This window comes from Struthio camelus, chromosome 8 (genome assembly GCF_040807025.1).
Source record: "Struthio camelus isolate bStrCam1 chromosome 8, bStrCam1.hap1, whole genome shotgun sequence".
NCBI classification, from domain to species: domain Eukaryota; kingdom Metazoa; phylum Chordata; class Aves; order Struthioniformes; family Struthionidae; genus Struthio; species Struthio camelus.
In genome coordinates this window covers 29485592-29506509 of record NC_090949.1, presented here as the reverse complement: position 1 = coordinate 29506509, position 20918 = coordinate 29485592, and the positions used below count along the sequence as shown (strand labels likewise).

At 40.1% G+C, this 20918-nt stretch overlaps 1 protein-coding gene across 10 annotated transcripts in view; it reads left to right on the top strand.

Moving 5' to 3' along the window:
- The first annotated feature begins 4716 nt into the window (after positions 1 to 4716).
- Positions 4717 to 20918, top strand: part of SPATA6 (spermatogenesis associated 6) — a 47527-nt gene continuing 31325 nt past the window's right edge. For 8 of the 10 annotated variants that reach the window (XR_011142607.1, XR_011142606.1, XR_011142604.1 and 5 more), the window contains exons 1-6: positions 4901 to 5263; positions 10521 to 10658; positions 12297 to 12345; positions 13277 to 13318; positions 14690 to 14814; positions 19850 to 19930. Coding sequence is in view for 5 of the 10 variants with exons in the window: in XM_068953082.1 (XP_068809183.1) it covers positions 5126 to 5263; positions 10521 to 10658; positions 12297 to 12345; positions 13277 to 13318; positions 14690 to 14814; positions 19850 to 19930 (573 nt within the window). In the remaining 5 variants the exon portion in view is untranslated. Of the gene's footprint in view, positions 4800 to 4900; positions 5264 to 10520; positions 10659 to 12296; positions 12346 to 13276; positions 13319 to 14689; positions 14815 to 19849; positions 19931 to 20918 lie in introns of those variants that run through there. The other 2 variants (XM_068953084.1, XM_068953083.1) reach the window with 1 other exon arrangement.

Below are 20918 nucleotides of genomic sequence, written 5' to 3'. Positions count from 1 at the left end.
GTTAAGCAAAACTTCAGTGTCTTTAGGCAGCTTGCCCTGCTCTTATTGCAGCCATGACTTGCATCAAGAATCAGTAAAGGTTAATGGTCACATCCACCAAAGAAATTACCAGCTTAGTAGCAATACAGAAGACTTAGGCTATCGTGGCTGAGCCACATTGAAATGCTAGGGAGGCTCTGAGTTGCTCCGCATGTGTAGTGGAAACGCTCTTCAACAGGCAGTAGCAAGCCCAGAAGGGCACAGGGAAGACAGGTCACTGCACCTTCTACAGAAGGATACATCCAGGTGGCCTTTTGCCTGTAGCAACTTGGAGGTTCATCATGTGCAACTGGAAGCCTGAGAGCTCTGCCCAGTTGTGTCCTTGCAGGTTAAGGAAGAACAAGATAAAGGTAATAATATACTGCACTAAGATGGGATTGACAAAATCATGGCTTTTATTTAAAGCAATGGATATTAATGAATGCAAACGTCTGAGCAACTTTTTCTTCCTGCTCTAAAGTAGGAAGATTGTATGAAAATATATTTTGTGAGGTGTGAGGTGTGTGCTGACACCCTCAGGTAATCTCCAACCTCTATCCTCATCAATAATCTAAAACTCTACCTTCTCTGTTACGCTACTGCCTGCAATAATGTAATTCACTTCGGTCCCCTTAGATCCTATTAGGATCTTTCACAATACAAAATTCTTACAGCTCTGCTCTACAGCATACTGGGATTGTTTAGTCTCAACTTCTTCTGGCTGTTTTCCTTGACTACAATTACTTGCGCAGGAATTTACTTCTGTGAATTGTACATTTAACCTAGCAGTGAATGAGAAGATCAAAATAAGTAATGTATGGGAGTATGGTCCTATGGGGTCTGAAAAGTGCTCTGACTCTGCTTTGAACACCGTTGAATGCATCTTGTGATAATGAGTTCCACTGTCTAAAGTACTTTCTTCTATCAGTTTTCAATGTGCTGGTTTTTAATTTCATTGCATATGTCCTTTGAAAGGATAAGTGGGCATGGGTAAATAGAAGAATCCATTTCTACATATAATTCAATCCCTTACATACCTCTTTTGTTTTACAACTTGTTTTTCTCCTCTCTAAAGTAAAACAGTCTTAATGTTTTGTTTGTTTGCTTTCTCTAATACGGAAATTTTTCTGTAGCTCATAATTTGTTGCTGTTATTTGAGCAGATGTCTTCCTGGAATTCTCCACGATTATTAATGACAAGATAACTGTACTCAGTGACGATACCTAAATAGAAGGGGTGGATGTGCAGTTAGACAGAGGTCTCTTTTGGCTGCTCCATCAGCATCAAGGTCTTAAAGTAGGCAGAAACTGCTGACAACTGACACGCTTTTACTGACAACACTTTTATAAGAACTGCAGTAGAAAGTGAAAAAATGTGGAAAGGTACTTTATTTCCTTGATTCTTATTGCCACAATGACTGTGAAATGCCGCTTTGCACCCACTGCAGTACTTCCGAAACTTCAGGAAAAAAACATTCTTGGCTTCTCTCTCAGCTGAAAGTGAACCTCTGGCAAACCCAGTAGTGTTAGATTCGTTCTATGAGCTCTGAGCAGTCTTACCTAGTCTAATTCTCTCTAGTCCTTGGTACCTTTAGACTCTGGACATTGGAATATCTACTGTTTACAAATGTGAGTCTTCCCATATTTCCTACCTTAAGTATTTTATAGAACAACACACAATTTTATGCCAACACACTGAAACTCCTGCGGCCTGACGCTCAGGAGCACTGCAATAATGGGGTATAACTCTTGTGATAATTATCTTACTCTAGTGCAACTTTACACTTGTTGATAGTTACTCATGATTTTCAATGGTAGAAATAAGAGCAGAATTGAATAGTTTTGACAACACTGAGTTTTTTCCATAGCACATATGTGGGAGGGGCTGCAGGATGGAAAAAGTTGAAGCCTTTAAAATAAAGCAGATTGCAAAAACATTAACATAACGCAAAGCTGCCATCCAGGCTTTTTTATTACATGAAACTAAGTATAAGTAGCATTACAAGAAGATTCACTTTTGTTAAAGCAAAGGAATTCAGAAATGAAGAGGCGCTGCCGCTTTCACGGCAGGGAAACTTTATAGCAGTTAAAACCTTAGGTCTATTAAAATAGCATGTGCTTTTTGTGTTTTTGGTTATCAGTTTGGCTTACTAGCAAATGGATGTGTGTTCAAAGTCAGGATTTCCCTTCCTTGTCCCCAAAATTCCTGCATCATTGTTCCTGTTTCTGCAGTGCAAATGTAAGGCTAAATTATGCACTTCACTATAACCGGAAGGTCCAGATGGATCTCACACTGCTGCAGAAAGGGTTGGAGAGAAAAAATACTGATGCAGCAGCCTTTCTTTCCAAGGCTCAGTGGGATGAAGTGGCCAAAACTCTGCAGACTGGGATATGAAAAAGTGTCTTTGTGCTGAGTGCATAAACCCATCCACCCCAGACTTTCCCGGATTTATCAGGGAAAAGGATTGAAGCTCGTTGCTGTCTTATCGTTTCTGAGAAACTTCCTGTCCTGCCTTGCGCTCCTTTTTCAAGGGTTATAAAGTACTTCTGTTCCAGGGCAGCGCACGTGGATATTAAATTTTCATCACAAACATGATGCCATTCTTGATTTCAGCATTTATCTATCTTCTGTTCTTATATGGCCACACTTACCATAGTATCTTATACCTTACAATCTTTAACATGTTATTTATTCCTCCTATGTATATGAAAGGTACCTGAAAATAAGCAATATAAGCAATAAACCATTTTAACACTGTGACCATCTGAGACTAGGGATCTTTGAGAATTTCCTTCTCATTAATTCTGGAATATTATTCATAAGCTGGAGACTGATAATGCCTAGAAAATGACCTTATCCAAGTGTAAACCGCTTCTTAATATATGTATTAGAAGTCTACAATTCAAAGACTGGGTCTTTTTCAGCTACTCACTACAGAATCCTGTCCTTTGCTAGGACAAAAAAGGCTTGCAGCTGTTACAGAAGCCACGAAAATAAGGCCTGTACTTCCACTCATTTATTAATGGTAAAAGATTGAAATCTATTGATAGATTAAATATCATCATAAACAGTTGATTCCACTTTTGTCTGCACTGGCATATAATGCTCTTTGCATAGTTTTGTCTTTTTCTTTTTTAATTAAAAAACAAAATATTTTGTGAAGGCTGATTCTTTCCAGATCATTTAGCACTAACAGTCAGTCTTTGAAACTGTAAAATTAAAATAAACAAAGTGGTGGGATGCATTTCAGCCACTGCCCTCTTTTGGAGGTGATTAAAATTGTTCAGAGTTGCTTCACCTCTCTACAGCTAAAGCTGTTGCAGGGTCACAGTCTTAAGTATTCGTGAGTTTGGAAAGAATATTTGAATGTTTAACCCTCCCACAATCTGAGGTCAGACTGAGTTACGGTTGCCACAACAGAAAGTCAGAGTATTGTGGTGGTTTACATGAGGGTATACACCTTTCAGATGGAAAAGTTCCTGAAGCCAGGAGGAAGCAAAATTATAAAACCTCAGCTCCCGACTTCAGCTTTCCTCAGGTACATCCCCTGTGGAATCAATGCAGATAGTGGTGATCAGGCTAGTGGCATAAATTTGAATGTGGCTAGTCATAGAAGTAGAAAAGGAAGGATGGAAAGGCAATTTCAGGTGAGAACGCAGAGATGATTCTCCATGGATGAGACCGGTCAGAACACATCACCTCCCCGCCTGTGCCTCACACACAGAGGACATCAAAATGTGATCCTCAGAAGGGCCCAAGTGCCTAGAACAGGGTGTAGATGCAATCCAGATACGCATCAAAAGAAAAAAAAGGACAAAAGAAGGTAAGGAAATTCACTGTTTTTTAGCTGTTCAGCCCTGGAGTTGTCTAAAATTTGGTAGGTGTCTTCCTTTTTGAAGTGAAAGCTTTCCTGGCACCCATTTGCAGGAGGCCTAGGAAGCTGCAGCAGTACAGAAACATCCCTGTGCTGGCTCTTTCCTTCTGGACTCCCTGCAGCAACGCTGCCCAGGACATGGGTTTTTCAGCTTTCTGCCCTATGCTCTGGGCTTTAGATTTGCCACTGGCCACCAGCTGCCCAGCATTACTCAACACAGCAGCCAAAACTGCAGCAGTTTTGTCTTTTGCTGTAGGCCGGTGATGGTGGCCAGAAACCCTTCTGGCGCTGAAGGCCCCTGCCCCAGGTGCCAACACCTGCCCTCCCTGAGGCAGAGGTCTGGGAGCGCACAGGCCCACTAGTGCTGTGGGTGGGGTGCTGGACACCCTAGGCAGTGGCAGCTACCTATGGCGACCTGAGGGAGAAGGAGGCGGGGGGGGAGGAGCTGCGGGGGCAACGGTCGCTGCGCGACGGTTAGCGGTAAGCAGCATTGGCGGCGGCGCAAGGGATTATGGGAAGGAGCGAGGCGCAGGGCAGTCAGGGAGTGAGGGTGGCCGTACGGCGGCCTGCGAACACAAGGCATTGTGGGAAGAGGCGGGAGCGGCTGCGGCGGAGGCGCAGCCCCTCCCGCCCCGGGGGATCCGCCCGGCCGCGGGAGGGGGCCGCTGTGCGCATGCGCGGCAGGGGTGCCCGGACGGGGCGGGCCCTCCCCCATCCCGCCGCGGCCCGCTGCCCCGCGCGCCCTGCCCCCGCCCTCCGCCGCCGGAAGCACCCCGGTTGCCGTGGCGACGGCGTCGAGGCCCGCGGCCGAGGCGGTGCGGGCCGGGGCCGGGGCCGGGGCCGGCCGCCCCCCGCCTCTATGCCGCGGAAGGCGCTGCTCTGCGTCCTGCAGCTGGAAATCCACTCGGTGAGTGCCCGGGCCGCGGCCCCCTCCGCCCTCCCGCCGTTCCCGACCGGAGGCTGCAGGAGAAGCTGCGGGCCCGGCTTCCGGCGCCGCCCCGGCGACGCCTCCACTCGCCGGGAAGCGCGGCCGGGCGCTGCAGCCCGGGCGCGGTCGTCAGCCGCGGCCCGTTCTCGCCGGTGTCTTCCCCTTTCTGCTGTGTCTGCGTCCACGGCTCCAGTGCCTCCCCGCCGGTGTGGGCAGCAGCCTGTGCCTTCCCTCACAGCTCCCATTTTGCTATGGAAAAAGAGTCTTTTTGTAAGAGATGCTGAATCTTGCGGAAGCAGTGCTGCATGGGAAAAGCACTCCTTGAGACAAAGGCATCCGTGCACACAGCCGCCTGTGCACGCACAGGCTCCTCTGCGGGGCTGGACCGGCGCTGGGCAGCTCCCCAGTGCCACAGTGGTCGCAGAAGGCAGTGTTGTCAGAAGGTGTGCAAGTGGAAACGTTTTCATATTAACTGTGTTAGGATGGTTCCCTGTGCTCTTTGTGATGTTCTCTGTGCCTTTAGACACAAAGATGGAGTAAACTAAGAGACTGTGTAATTCTCATGAGATTGTTGTTAAGAATTTTGTTGAAGACAACTTGTTAAGAATTACTTGAAATGCTCTGTTACTCTGGAACTGTTGTGACTTTGTAGGTACTGGCTGCTGCAACCTACAGGCTAGGCCTGCTCACAAGGCGAGCGCTGCCAGAATACTTGTTGCCAAAAGGAAAATCTGAGATGCCATCCAAAAAATGCAAATGCAGGTTCAGAAAGTGCATGCTGGGGAGTGGCCAGTATTCCCGAGTACTTAACCCCCCTTGCTGCTGAACTTGTTTGGCTGCTCTGAAATACACCTGTGAATTTCTGCATGTAGAGAGAGAGGTTATTGCAATACCAGTGTCTTTCTGCTGTCTCAGTAGCTGGTGTTTGTCTTCAAAACACAAAGCCCTCCTTGCTCCTGGAAAGGAGAAGATGGTGCTGTCTTCCTCCATTTCTGCTCCTGTGAGTTCTTCATGTGCTAGAAGAGAGTACAGAAAAGGGGTCCCCCCAGCGTCAGGCTTCTTCAGTTATGGGATATTTGCTATTCAGCATGCTCTCAATGTTGCAAATAGTAGTGGAAAGGGATGAAGTAGGCACTCTCCAGGACTTACCTAGGTGCCCTGTTTAGAATGTGGGTCATTCAGTCCTGTCCCTGCTATGCCATATAATTTCTGTCAGATAACCCTTTTCACAAGTATATTTAGTCTAGTTTTAAACCACTTTCATTATTTTTTTGCCCGTTTTCTCCCTCCCTTCCTCCCACTGGAGCCTACTTTAGCACTTCACTCCTGTGATGGTTTGAAAACTTTCCTGAACTAGTCTGAAATTCCTTTTGGCTAGCTGATACCGTCCTCTTACACAAATGTCAACACTGTCCTTTCACTCAAATAATTTTTTTCCCTCCCTGGTGTCTGCTCTCTTGATGTATTTTTTGGGCAGCACTTCTGTCATTCCATAGTTCAGCTGTGTGAGCTAAAGAGACCTGATTCTTTTAGTTGTATTTTATGTGGTATGCTCGCCAGTCTTCTGATCATCTTAGGCATGGGTGCTACTCTTCCGCTTTGAATTTGCATTGATCAGGATCAGAATTGTATTCAGCATTCCAGATGGGGTCTCACTGTTGCCTTAGATGATGTCGGGGAAAAAAATCTAAAATTCATCCTATGTATTCTAGTATTAGTCTCTTCACAGCTGCACTGTGGTTATACTGTCATTTATTAACACACTCATCTTTTCCTCCTTAGCTAGCTTTGATGGGTGAGGCATCCAGTAAAAGCAGAAGCTGTTGCTATTACACAGTAGGCGTATCTCATGTCTATTACTGTGGTCCCCCAAACTGTTCTTTCTGTATCTTTTATTCCACCTCTGATGATTTCTGAATTTTAATTGGCAAATTTCCTGAGTGCACTCTGACTTCTTGTGCCAAGGTCATTAAAAAATGAGATAGGTCCCAGGATAGATAGCGCAACTTTTTTAATAGCATCCCTCAACTTGATGCAGCCTGCTTTAGCACGTTATTGATGCTGTCCTTTAGCCAGTTCACTGCCACCTTAGAACTTTAGTACTAATGCCCATCTTCTGCATCATAAGTAATAAGTTCTCATGTGGCACCGTATGATGTTACTGATGTCCAGATAAATTAGATATTCTTTCCTCAGAAAACAGGCTTTCAGGAAAATGTCAGGTTGTACTTGACTGATCTATTTTTACTAAACATGCACTGCTTTTTTTTTTTTTTAAGTCACGATTTACTCCATATCCATTATTATTCTTTACTTGCCACATTTTGCATATTTAAAAATTCTAATTGATGGGATTATAATTTTTCAGATCCCTTTTTCCACCTGACATGGACCCTGCATTTATCATTCTCTAGTCAGATGCTACTATCCTTGTTTTCATACATAGGTTTTAATGGTATATGAGATCCATCAAGAGGAACTGCATTCTTTCAGAACTTGGGCTGAAGATGATTCAGCCTCACTCTGTCTCCTTGGTTTAGGCCTAGGGCGTATGGGTAATTTCCATTTCCATAATCTCATTCAGTTGTGTGTGGGCCATAGACTTGTTAGTTTTGACATCTTTGTTGATTTACAGTACTCCCACTTGTATTCTCCTGTTCTCTTTATTTGTGACTAAAGCCCTAGTGACTAAAGTCGTGGATTTCTCATAACTGATTCCGTTTCTTTTCCAATGCTCTGCTTATTTCTAAACCTTGTCTGAAATCCATCCACTTGTGTTGGAAGTTCTATCCTCTTAATTTTTCCCATGCTTAGGATACATGTTCCAGATTGTTTTTGCTTCTTTGACTTATTGAAATTCCAAGGTCATCTGACTCCATGAGCTCTTTGTTTTATTTCCCTAGGAGTTTTCTTGATTTCTGAAAGGCTACTCTTTCAAAATTGAAAACCTTAGTTACAGACTTTATTTGGTTTATCCTGCCATTAATTTAATTTGAATAATTTGTGATTGCTCAGACTGAGATTTCATTGTTATTTGTTTTTGAGACTAAATTTGGTTCCTACCTCTGCTGCTGCTATTAGATTGCTCATGTTGCAACAGAATGAAATCACATTATTCTTCATGTATTTGCTGCTTGGAGAATTCACAACTGTGACAGTGAAGGTAGGTAAAGCTTTAAGCACTAAGGTGAATTAATGGTGTTGTGGATTGCTGCCAGATAAGGAGGCTAAAATGGCATCTCTTTACACTGAGAAGATCACTTTTGCAACTTTAAGTCCAAAGTGCTTCTCTTTCTGGAAGCTTGCACTCTGCAAAGGTTAATGCCATCCATTGCCCTTGGTACAGAACTCTTCCTGTTTTGGTGGTAATCGGTCATTGAAGGGATTTTTCAAGGCCTGCTTTTTTCCTTGGTTACATATGCATGCTACAGTTTTTAGGACTGAATATGAAAATCAAATGCCATGTAGAACTGGAGGTCAGTAGGATTCTCCTTTCCATGAGAGGAATATGATGATTCCTTTTTGGCCATTTTTGATGCCCCACAATGGGGCTGGTATGTGTTTCCATCCCTCTGAGAATCTCAGCGGAGCAGCCCAGGCTAACACTGGCCTAGTTGTTTATCTTCAAGAATAGTCCTCCTGCTTGGTTTTGAGATCAACTAATTGCAGCATTGATAATCCTCTTCCTGAGCTGATCCATAGATTACAGTTTTTAAAGTGGTCCCTCATCCTGCCTGAACAGTTTGGGGTCAGATAAGAGCTTCAATTCGTTTCCTAAGTGTTATGCAGCTCCATGCATCACAAATTTAAAAAAAAAAAACAACTGCAAATACACACATTTATCATTAATTTTTTGGAGCTGGCTTAAAGTTACATGAACATTTAGATTTAGAGTTACAGCCTGGGCAATGAAGTGCTCAGTTCTCCTCCAGGGTTATAGAAGTACATGCTTCCTCGTTTGCTATCTTGCTCTGCATGCTGATTTGTTAGAACTTCTTTTCTTTTACAGGATAGCCAGAATGAATGACACTTAACCGTTGTTTGCATGGTTGCCTTCTCTGATGTCTTCTAACCTCTCACTTTTCATCTCAGTAAGTGGGCGAATATTGGTTGCCTCCTCCAAGGTGAAAGGCACAAAGCCCAAGCTAACAAGGATTGTAAGTTCTACAGAAGCGTCAAGGAGAAAAGTCAGAACTAACCTAATAGCACTTGCGTGTAGTTTAAGGGGTCTTGGCTTGAATGGATGAAATCTGTCTCTCTCGCTCACTTTTATTCACAGTTGCAGCTGTGTGAGTGTCATATAAGCTGTTTAATGGCCTGGCAGTCTTTTTCAATTTGGATATCTACTATTCTGGCACTTCTCTTCCAGATTTGAAGCTTGCATTTACATAGAAAGGAAATTCTATTCTTTTTTTTTTTCTGTTTTTTTTCTTTTCTCTTTTCTTTCTCTTTTCTTTCTTTTCCCTCTGTCTCCCTCCCTTCTCCTTCAGATATATATATATTTTTAGGAACGTTATTTTTAAGCTTGTACTGTAGCTATACTACATTTATCAAACATTGGTTTCTGTAATTCCTTTCACTTAAGGCTGTTTTTCTGCTGTTTATATAGCCTTGTTTTGGATGCAGTAAAGATTTCTCAAGTAAAATGTTCATTTGGGAGTAGGAGACTGTAACCAAAGCACTTATTTTAATTCCTGTCACTCTGCTCCTTTGTCTTTCTGCCCAGCAATTGAAAGTCTGAACACTGTTTCTCCTGCAACCTTGTGTTAGAAGAGCCAACCTCATATTTATTATACTGCAATAAAAAGTGAGCAGCAGAATAGAACTTAAGTGAAAAGGTGACAATTCCCTGGCTGGTTAATAGAACAAAACCATGTGACTTGGGGAAAATAACAGATAGTTTTGGAATGATTTGTGTACATCCTTGCAGTAAAAGCACAAGTGAGAATGTGTGATGTTCATCAGGACTTTAAAAACATACCAGCTTCTTATTACTCAAAGAATAAGAATTGAACAGAGAGGGAAAGTTGAGAGGGTAGCAGCAATATCTGGCAGCGTAATGAGGAGCCCTCCCTGCCTTGAGTACCCTCCGAGGTAGCCAGAGTTCTTAGAGAAAAACTTGTGTGACATATATCTGATAGTAAAGGGGCAACACCTGCTTTTTCTCTCCTATTTACATATTAAGAAGGAAAGTTAGTATAATCATAGTATTTCCAGATCAACATGCCCTTTCTTGGTGCCTGGATAGAGTGTCATATTCAAGCCTGTGCATTTACCAGCTTATTACTCTCTTTGAGTAGGCTAAGATTTGAACAGGTTTTTGTGTCGACATATCTATTAAACTGTATAGAATCTGTTTGTTGTGACCCTTGATGATTAACTCTGATAGTTGGTGCCTACCTTTAACTGTCCTAGCCTGAGAGTGGGATACCAGTTTCAGTTCTGGTTGACTACAGTGGAACAAATTTACTTGCAGTAAAAAGAGTTTGGCCCTGATTATTCTGGAATGTTGATTATTTTTCCTGGTCAGGCTGAAGAAATAGAATTGCTTTAAAAAATACATATTTTGACCCTACTCTCTAATCATCTAATTCTGCACAATCCACCGTTTCTGTCTTGACCATTTCATTCTTACCCTGAGAAAAGCCATTTTTCTATAACTAAAGTTCAGTTTGCTTCATGAATGTGTTACTCCTCCAGATAACTTGCCCTGGCGTACTGTTGAAAGACAAAGAGGACCTCTATCTCAGCGTGTCTGTACTTGGGCAGTACAAAAAAACTCGATGCGTCCCTGCAGCATTTCCACTGCTTTTTGAAGAAAAACTAGTATTTGAAAAGGTAAGATAATGTCAAGTGCTGATATGAGGCAAACAAAACTCATCCCAAACTCCACAGAAAATTACTGCAGAATTCCCGAGCACAAGTGATCACATTGAGTATGGCATAGTATTATAACTCCTCCTGCTTCTCTTCAGCACAAAGGAGGTGTGTGCCTGTATTACCCACGCAGTGACCTAAGCAATATAAATACCAAAGACTGTAATATATGATGAGATTTTTTTGGTCTTTGTCCGTTCTTTTATGAATGGTGCTTTTTCAGTATCTGTTTTCCTAGCTTGGAAGGAACTAAATAATGTTGTTCTAAAAATTATGACAAGGTGAAAAACAAAGAATATGAGATACAGGAGATTCAACTCCATTCAATAGAAAGATAGAATAGCAGCTAAAGCCTTTCTGGTGACATCTTTCTCCCTTAGAGATACTTTTTTCAGTGTTTGTCACCAGAATTCCCTGGGTCGTATTCTGGCCTTATAATTTATAGTTATTTATCGCATATTCTGAGTCCCTACTAGCTTCATTATTAGTACCACAGGGATAATGAAACACAGTATCTTACAGATATGATCTGATTTCTTGACTACCTATGAATAATAATACTTTGCCCTTTCTAGTTCTTTTCCTTTAAACATCCCCCAGCACTTTGAAAACCAGACTGACTAAACATCAGTGGTATTCTTTTGATGGGGATAAGGTACAAGCAGTGATAATTCCACCAACTACTAAGGAATAAAAAAGAAAACTCTAGTTCTTGAAAGGCCCCAAAACATCCCACCGATCACTTGAAGTAAAATGGGCTGAATACTGTTTTCAGTATAATTTAGGGGAAGTCAAAGACAGCACAGACTAACTGCTTACAATAGAGCTGAACAAGAAAACTGAGAATATCTGTCCTCTTACAAATAGCTTTTGAACTGTTCTAGATATTTGTGGGGTACCAGTGCTTTGGTAATTTCAAATATTTGGTACCTTGAATGACCAAGTGATCTGTAACGCCCAGCTGAGATGCTTTGTGCAGAATTAGAGAAGTGTCTTTCCTGCTTAATATCCAATGTGAGTCTTTACAGCAATTCCTTCCTTGTCCCTTGCCTTCTAATCACATGGGATTCAGGTTTAAAAAACAAAAAAACAAAACCCACCTCGCTGACCAGTACTCTGTACCTGAATAATCAGTTCCCTAATATATTAAAAAACACATTCTGCATCTCTCAGAATTCTAATACAATCAGCAGTTTGTCTTTCTCTCTTGAAATTTGCTTGAACAATACTTATATCTCCATGTGTTCAATTCTTCTCAGTACCTCCTAATTTAAATATGGAGAGGGAACCCTGAAATTGCTAGGAAGCATATGACAAGGACTGCTAGCTTACAATGAATTTGATTATGTACCAAATGATAATTTCAGTTTATTTTCCTCTTTTCTTTTTCCTAATGGGGATAGAACTGTTTGCAACCATCTGAAGCAAGGAATAGCATTGTGTGTGTGTGTGTGTGTGTGTTTTTGTTTTTCCAGTTTCTGTCCATCTGGTGATTTCATTTATTTGTATATATGTACAATACATATTTGTATATGTATTTTTTTGTTCCGGTATATTCATTTATTATTATATTTCCATTTCTTCCATTTTTTCCCCCAGGCATTTGCTGATATAGTTGATCCTGGAGACCTTGTGGAGTTACTTGAGCGTAGGTTCTACTTTTTATGTATACTATGTTGTATGCATTTAGTGGTTAATATCAGCCATGTATGGGCTCTACATGTGTTTTGGAGGGTTAATGTATATGATTATTTTTCTATCAGAAATCCATTCTCTGAAAAACTAGAGGATAATCAATATAACATCCCATGTAAACAAAATAAGTAGTACCTTAGCATTAGTGGCTGTTCAAGATAGAAATTTTGTTGTAAGTGCACGCAGAAGTTTCTTACTGTCTTTTGGCTACTAGTAAGTTTCCCAAAATATTGTTAGTTAAGAGAATGCCTCTATAAATTTGTGTTGTTTGCTTTGGAATAGAAGAAAGGCAAAACATGTTTTAATTAACAAAAGTTCAACTTTTGATTATCCAAACAGTTAATGGATTCCTCCATCTGACTGTTTGTTTAATTAATTTTTAAGTAATTTGAGCATAAAGCTTTGATTCCTATCAAATTATACTTTTTCATTTTTTTTAAGAAAATGGAATGTGCTTATTGCAAACAGTGCTGCCACATGTGGAGCACAGTGATTTGTACTGAGACAGTGTTGACCCTGAGCCCAAACTCCAGGAATATACCTCCCTCATTCCAGGAGTTGTCAGAAAAAGCAGCAAAGCTTGCATCATCTTCTTTAAAAGCTGTTTTCAAAGGATAAGTTCTATCTGATGCCAAATTTGTCAAGTGTTAAGTCAAGTTTAGAGTCAGTATTTGTACGCTGCTTATGCCATTGGGCTAGTATGTAGGAATTCCACAAGCTATTCTTAATTTACTCTTACTGTTGATATAGTGGAAATAATGTAGCTATAATGTACATTGCTACGAGGGTTAAATTGGTGAGTAGTTTTTCTTGATTTTTTTACTGTCATAATTTCTTATCATGTAATTCTCTTTAACTCATGAAAAAACTTTTTTTCTTTCTAGTTGACACAGCAGTACTTGAGCTAATACAACTTGTTCCTCCAGGTACTGTACCAATCTCTTCATAAATTATGCAGTTTAGTAGGTGAATTTCCATGAGAACATTGCCCATTATAGCACTATATTGCCCATATAGACTTTTTCCAACACACAAACAACATGGAAAGCTCTTCGACAAATGGTCCTCTGAACATAAAATGTTAATAGATCAAGAGGATCTCATTCTTGAAAGAGAATAATAACTGAATATTGAAATGTACCATACTTGGGCTTAGGAAAATGATAATACTTTAGAAATGGAAAATAAACTGAAATCGTCCAGTGCACACTTATTAACTGCAACACAATTCACTTGCAAAGTGGCTGTCTGTGAAATTTCAGAGTGCATAATCTTGTTCTCAGAATGACACTTTTTTTTCCCTTCTATTTTAATGGTGACCACTGGGAAAACTCTTATCCTCGCTATAAGTATTACAAGTCTCTTGGGATATATGAAGATAATAAATAGTGATTTGTCGTACTTCTGTTACTGGTTTGTGTGATTATAAAAATCTATTTTAATGAAATTCAAGTGTTCCCATGAATAATGTAAATCTGCATTTTATTGGAAATAAAGTCACGTTAGAAAGAGGACTCATTTGGAAACTCTGGTGTTAAAAGCACTCTGTTATGTGTCCCTAGTAGTTTCAAGGAAACGATTGCTTCTCTCAGGTGAATTACCAGACTTTTTGCTCAAAGAAATGAACTGAATGTGGATTTTTGTTGTGGGAGGGTAAAAGATCTTGAGTAAGGAATTTAATTTTGGGGGCTTGGAGATAGACAGATATGATGCAGCTCAGCATAAGCTGCCAAAATGACGGTGATAACCCAAATAATATATTATAAAATTTATTTTTAGTTGTACTTTCCCCTAAAGAATATAAAAAAGTAGCAAACCAGGATGTTGGGAGAATCTTGCATTTCTTTCTGATAACTGTGCCAATTTTCAATTTAAGAAGCATGAATGTTCTGTAATACGGAATAATACAGTTTTTCATAAAGGATTGGCTGCCATTAAAAAAACCGACTCGTTTCTTCTGTGCATGGGGGTCGGGGGAGGAGGAGGAAAACTGCTGAAGAATTGGCTTGAGAAAACTTCTCATAGGTCTCTTATAGAACAGTTAATGCGGTATTCTTTAAACTTTTTGCAATAAAGAGTAGAACGTACTTACACATTGAATTTTGCACACTGCTGCTGCTCAGCAAAGTCCCATTTAATTTGATAAGGTTGTTGCACAGTATGATACGGAGTTGTAGAGCCATGCTGTAAATTTATAAAGAACAAAATTTATCTTAGTTTCAATATGATCTTGTGTGTGGTGTCTGTACTCTATGGCTTTGTCTATTTTCCAATTAAAGTATATATTTCCTTTTTAGTGGGAGAAATTCTAGCTACTTACGAAGAAAATACAAGAGATTTCCTGTTCCCTGACCCTAAGCTCACTCATGGGCACCATGGTTTAGATCGTGAGATTTTAATGAAGAGGTCCTCTTCTTTTACAGTGAGTGAATATCTGTGGATTGTATTTATGTTACAGTGTGTTTCACTGGAGAAATCCCTTGAACTACTTCAAATGAGAAGTGATTACTTCTGACAGATTTTGCCATTTCGGGTGTTGAATGTACTAATCCAGGGCTGAACTTGGGTGAAGATGTCATCTTTTTTTCAAAATGCTTTTAGAAAGTGTTTAGTGGGGAAAAAGTTAGTTTTTACTTGGTTTGGAATACAGGACCATGGCATGTCCCTGTTTGAATTCAAGCCATGGTGCAGTTGGTAGTTGAAGGGATGTAGTGGGAGGAGAGGGAAATTTGCTATCAGCTTGATGGTTTTCGACAGGTAAACCATGTAACCCTCCTCCCCAGTCTCTCTTTGTAGCATTTTGTTTCAGGCTATTTTTCATACTTTTTAGGACAGTGACAGTCAGTACAGCTTTATACAGCATTATTCTGTCTGACCTGTGGGTCTCCTTGAGGTCCAAAATAGCCACCAAAATAGTAAGTGAATGAAATTTGGCTTAGTGCTGTGTGGCTGATTTTCAGTTCCAAAGTTTGTTTCTCAAAGTCTATTCAGCCCGTTGACACCCATACAGTAACTGCCTTTTCTGCAGTTTCACAAAAGCTATGATAAATGACAACTAATATGGAAGATGTGTTCTGAGGTTTGTTTGTCTTACTGAATTGTACAAGAAGAATGGCAGAATGTTTGGGTTGGGAAGATAGGGACTCAGTTGCCCTGTCTGTTATGACTGGATTTTAAAAAAAAAAAAATGCGGTGCTGGTGGGGTTGATTAAAGGTCACTGGTATCTGTCAACTGGTATACTATTTCCCCTGTAACGGCAACCTAGAAATTGCCCTGTCACTTGCAATTAAAAGTGCTAATTTGGTGGGTAATACTGTGTTACTGTTGAATTCATTAAAGCTGTGATTTCATGAGGCAAGTGGTCCTGCAGCACCTTAAACTGTCCCTACCAAAAAAAAAAAAGTCATTATTTTTCAGCCAGGGCAGCATTTTGATATGGTTTATCCTATGAATGTTGTTGCTGGCTCAAGGAAAGAGTGAGAGGGGATGGGACCAAAACGACCCTGATTTATATGGGTTTAAGTTGACATTGCTAGGTACCCAGTCCTCAGTGACAGTACTGCATCCCTGTATCCTACTGTTCATTCCTTCCCATCATTCTATCATTTTATCTGGGTGTAGCCACACTTTGCGTTAGTTCAGAGAACATAAGTGTTCAAAAATGTTTGTCAGGTAAACCTATGCAAAAAGAATGATTGTAAATTCAAGCTGTTCCACAATGCAGTTCTTGGTACAGCCCCACAAACTGGTGCTCTGAATTAATAAGGGGAGAGAAATACCTTAAGTTCTTGATATTGCAGATTTGCTCTGTCAAAGTGATAACCTGAACTGCAGAGGTGATGTAACAGTCAGAGGGTGAATTTGAAGGAACTTTGTTTACATAAGTCTTTAGTTGAGGTGAGCTGGAGCTGTCTGTTAAATTTTCATTTGTTTTGAAATGTCCTTTTGCTATAAGCAGGCTGTCAGTTGTGTCAATCTGGTACTAGACAAGAATCACTAAGCCAAAACTTACTGTATTGATTACGCAAATGCTTCTTACAGTTGCTTTATTTTTGAATGGCCCCTGTGTTTAGAAAAGTTAATTGTACAAGTATGATACCCGTTCTTGTATTACTCTCATATTACTTATGGTATAGGTACCTTTCCAGTGTTGAGAAAGAAAACAGATAACTAAGTAGTAACAAATGAGGAGGTATTAGTGAAATGGTTTCAAATTTTCTGTAAATTCAGAAGAAGGAATCTTTGTAGAAGCAAAGCCACTATAAAAGCTTTTTTGTTGAAGTTCTTTAATACCAAAATATATGGTGTCTTTTCATTATTACAAAATACATAATTTGTGGACGGTGAGAAGATGGGAAGCAGAGTCATTTGGATGTGTACCTGGATGATCACACCGTAGTAGCTTTAAAATATCGACTGAGGGAAGATAGAAATGTGCTTCTATATCCTCAGGAAAGCTGTAATTGAAGTTCATTTCTGCCCTGGAACAGAGACTGCAGAAGCATCTGTTACTTTGTTCCACCTCAGAAACGCTGAACAGTTTGTAAAGGATTTTGGCATACTAACCCTATTTTTCAGGAATAATATAGAAGCTGCATTTCATGGGATTGGAAGAATGCTCTGAGAAGAACCTGTGGCTCTTCTCCTTGGTTGCCAAATGGGATAGCCATGAGAGGATTTTCGTTCTACCTCCAGAGTAAATACAGTCTCGAATGCTTCCATCTTGTAGAGTTCCCTGAGCTTCATCGGCAAATATCTCTTGCAAGCTTTGTCAGCGGCTAGCACTGTATGTAAATGCTAAACAAAAGGGAAAGTGTTAAACAAGGTCTTGAGAACCAGAATCACTCATGTGTTTGCTATGGTAGTCTAGCTATATTCTTCCCACAAAAAAAGTTATTTATAGCTAGCGGAGATGTTGAGTATTTTTGACTGACAGCTAGCTGTGCTACAGTGACATTTTGCTTCCCAATAAAATTGTCTTTTATTTAAAAAAAAAAAAAAAGTAGCAGCAGCAAGGTTACGGTTGTAGAGTTCAGATAGGCAGCGACAAGCAGTGTCTGATTAGCAGTGTTAATCTGCCAGTTGGAAGGAATCCCAAGTCGAGAGGATCAGAACTCCTCCAGAAATCTGGCACTTGGCTGATAATGTCTCTGGCTAAATGTCTTATGAGGCTTACAAACACAATATGCATACAAGACATGCCTCGAGTTATCTCTCTTGGTCCAGTGTGGCCCGGCTGAGGCTTTTGCCGGCTTCTCTGTATTTTTCCGCAACCCTTGCCTTTCAGAATATGTTTAAACCTCGACTAGTAGTGACTTCTTACAGATACTCTTATCTCCATTCCCCACCCTCATGCAATATTTGCTGTGTTACTTAAAACAGTTTTTTCTTTAGTTCCAGTGTCTTTCATTAGCATACCAATACAAGACCTTCGATTGTACACATACATATTTTTTATACTACTACAGGCTTCTCCTCCTCAAGCTCCTTACAGTTAAAAACATATGTTAGACTTGCCTTCCAGCTTGGGTTCTTCTAAACGTCAACTGCCTTTAGAGTTTTCCTATGATCAGATTAATATTATGTCCATTTCACATTTTTTTTTTTTTTTTAATGCCTGGTACAAAAGGACAAATAAGTCTGCCCAGGGCTGCAGGCACCACTGTGTCAGTGGCAGAGGAGTAGATTCCAAACGCTTTCTGGCTAGAGGTTCATTTACAAATGCGTTTGGGGTTATGCAAAATTTCAGTCTTTACATAATGCTATATTGAATAGCTTTCAGCATTCCCTGGTTTGGAAAATGCTGAAAAAAAGAATAGCACCTCTGATATTGGGCTGTAAGTTACTTCTGACAAATCCTTTCCTACGAATGTAAGTGCCATCCTGTATTTCCTTTGCAAAAACCATTTGTCTGAAGGAACTGTGATTTTAGGCGATTTTTAGCTACAAACTTCTAACACTTCTGAAATCGTTCTCAGCCTCTATAAGAGGAGTAGGTGCTCTGCTGTTGCTTTTTATAGTCTTACTAATTCTGATATGTTACTTTTTAAACTGTTGATGGCACTTGATAATTCATTAGTAATAAAAATGAATTGATTAAAGATGGTCAGCTTTAAGATCTCTTTTATATGCCATAGCTTGACTGGATTGAATCCTAGACTCTGTTAATTCCCATGACTGAACTTTCTTGGCACTTTTGTCATTTCATTTCATTTCCATACTCTAAGCTGGGGCTGGATCTTATTCCCTCTTGGGAAATCAGTGTGTGTTTAAGCAGGTGATAGAGAATTGTTTGGTTCAGCAACAGTCTTCCTACATGAAGTTCCTCCTAATTCTTTAGACTGAGGGGTAGGGTCACGAAAGGAAAAAGCTCCTTTTCTGTTCTCGGTGATTTTGTACACTCAGATGCACAAATGCCCATGCACACGGATACCCAGGGACATGAACAAACTGTCTCTGTAGAAGGAAGAGGTTAGAAAGTTCTCTAGGGACGTTTGATTCCTACTTGGCTGTATAAGATGCACATATAGATAATCCCCATTCATTCACAGCAAACATGATCTTTAGTTTTACGTGCATTTTTTCTTATGTTGCTGTTCTGGGAAGCAATGCCTGTGTGTCATATCTTGGTCCATTTCCCCCCAGTAGATTTTGTATATGTTGGCCAGTTCTAGCCAAATTTGACCAGAAACAGAGGTCTCAAAGATAGCGGGTTTCTAGAGACATCATAAAAATAAGACAGGTTCAGCATAAACTATTATCCATATAAAGATGCAGAGATTTGCTGGCCAGTTAGCACATATGTGTTGATTGACCACTAGGCCCAGGTGTACCCCACTGGCTCTAAATCAGTCAGAGCAGGCCTACCCCTTGCCAGGTGAATGTGTAAGAGGGGGTTGAGAGTAAGCGGAATGGTTACAGAGCATGGAGACAATCCACAGAAATCAGACTTTGTTCTAACAGTTACGGAAGAAAGTGGGATTTTTTTTTTGTTTCCTTTGCATTACAAACAAATGGTTACTTACAGTGTGACTAATTTTCAAAATGTTTTTACAAAAAGTTTACACAATTGACATTATTTATAAGTAAGTTTGCAAAATTAGCATTAATAAAACTTCTACAGCATGACTACGGTTTTTGTTGATGCTATATAACATGGCATGAAAAAATTTGAAAAGTGCTTTTGACAGAGATGTATTGAAATAAAAGTCAGACTTTAATTGTTGTACGAAAGCAATATAATCATCTGTAATTGAATTGTCAGAAATGCAAATGTTAGCATCTTGACATTTACCATTGCTGTTCTGTCTTTTCTAATTATCTTTATTAAAGGCTGAAATTAACAAAGGAAATGGCTTAAAATTAGGAATGGTTTGTTACATTAGGTGACATTTGCTTCTTTGATACCCTTTATCTTGAGTTGGAGCTTGATGTTCAATTATTGTCTCTCTTCTAGGGAATTGCACCAAAACTGAGATTTTCTACAAGCTCCCTTATTACAGAAAGTCTGTTAAGCTCAGGAAGGAGTCACATACAGGTTAGCATAATTTAATTGTTTGCAATTTAATTCCTAGATTTAATATTGATAGCCTTGGTTCCAATTTTTGCATGTGCTTCTCACCTCAAATTTTTCTCATTCTTTTGTTGTGGCTAAAGTAGTTGTCATGAGTGCTTGACAACTTGATTAAATTTTTAAGTTTTTAATCAAGTATGGGTAAAGAGTGGGCTTGGTAGATGACAGTAAATGCTGAGAGTTCCTTGAATCTGAAACAATTATCAGCTGCTATGTCCTATGATCAGCTGAAGTGTCAATCCCTGGTGTATTTGTAGGCGGGAAGATGCCGTCTCACCATTTCTTACAGACACTTAAAATTAAGGTGGGACAACGAAAGCTAGGTTAAGTGAGAGAAGATATGTTATCAAAAACAAACCAATTAGTGTAATTGTCTTCCCTAACAATATCAGTAATAGTAATGGAAATGAAGATTTCTGTTGAAAAGACTGTCACTGATACTGAACTGGAAATGCTGCTCCTGCAGCAAGCAAAGCTAAAGGCTGAAGAAACCTGAAGAAAGAAAAACTGTTGCATTTGTTTGGTAGCACTCTTTTGTGGTCTCACTAGTTGGCATTTTGGTTGGGTTTCCCGGGACAGGCTGTCATGTGCAGTCCCTCTAGATTATTGAAAAATGGAGATGACCAGTAGCAGTGCAGCATCATTAAAATAGAATGGTCATCAGGCAGGAATGCATGCAAAGAGCATTAGATGAACTGGGCCTGTTTGCAGTGTTGCCAGGTAGTTCACTCAGAAGATTCTTTCAAATTTAGCAAGAGAAATATATAGCGACACGTAAATGAAGACTAACAAAATCAGTAAAAATTAGCATTGTCCGAAAACTAGCGTCACTGAAGGTGGCTTCACAAAGGGCAATTTGATTTAAAATAAAAAGTCCCTAAAAACGTTACAAACAGCACATCAAATTTAGAATGTGTTGCTGTGAAGGTATAGTCTTATGGTTGGTATAAGC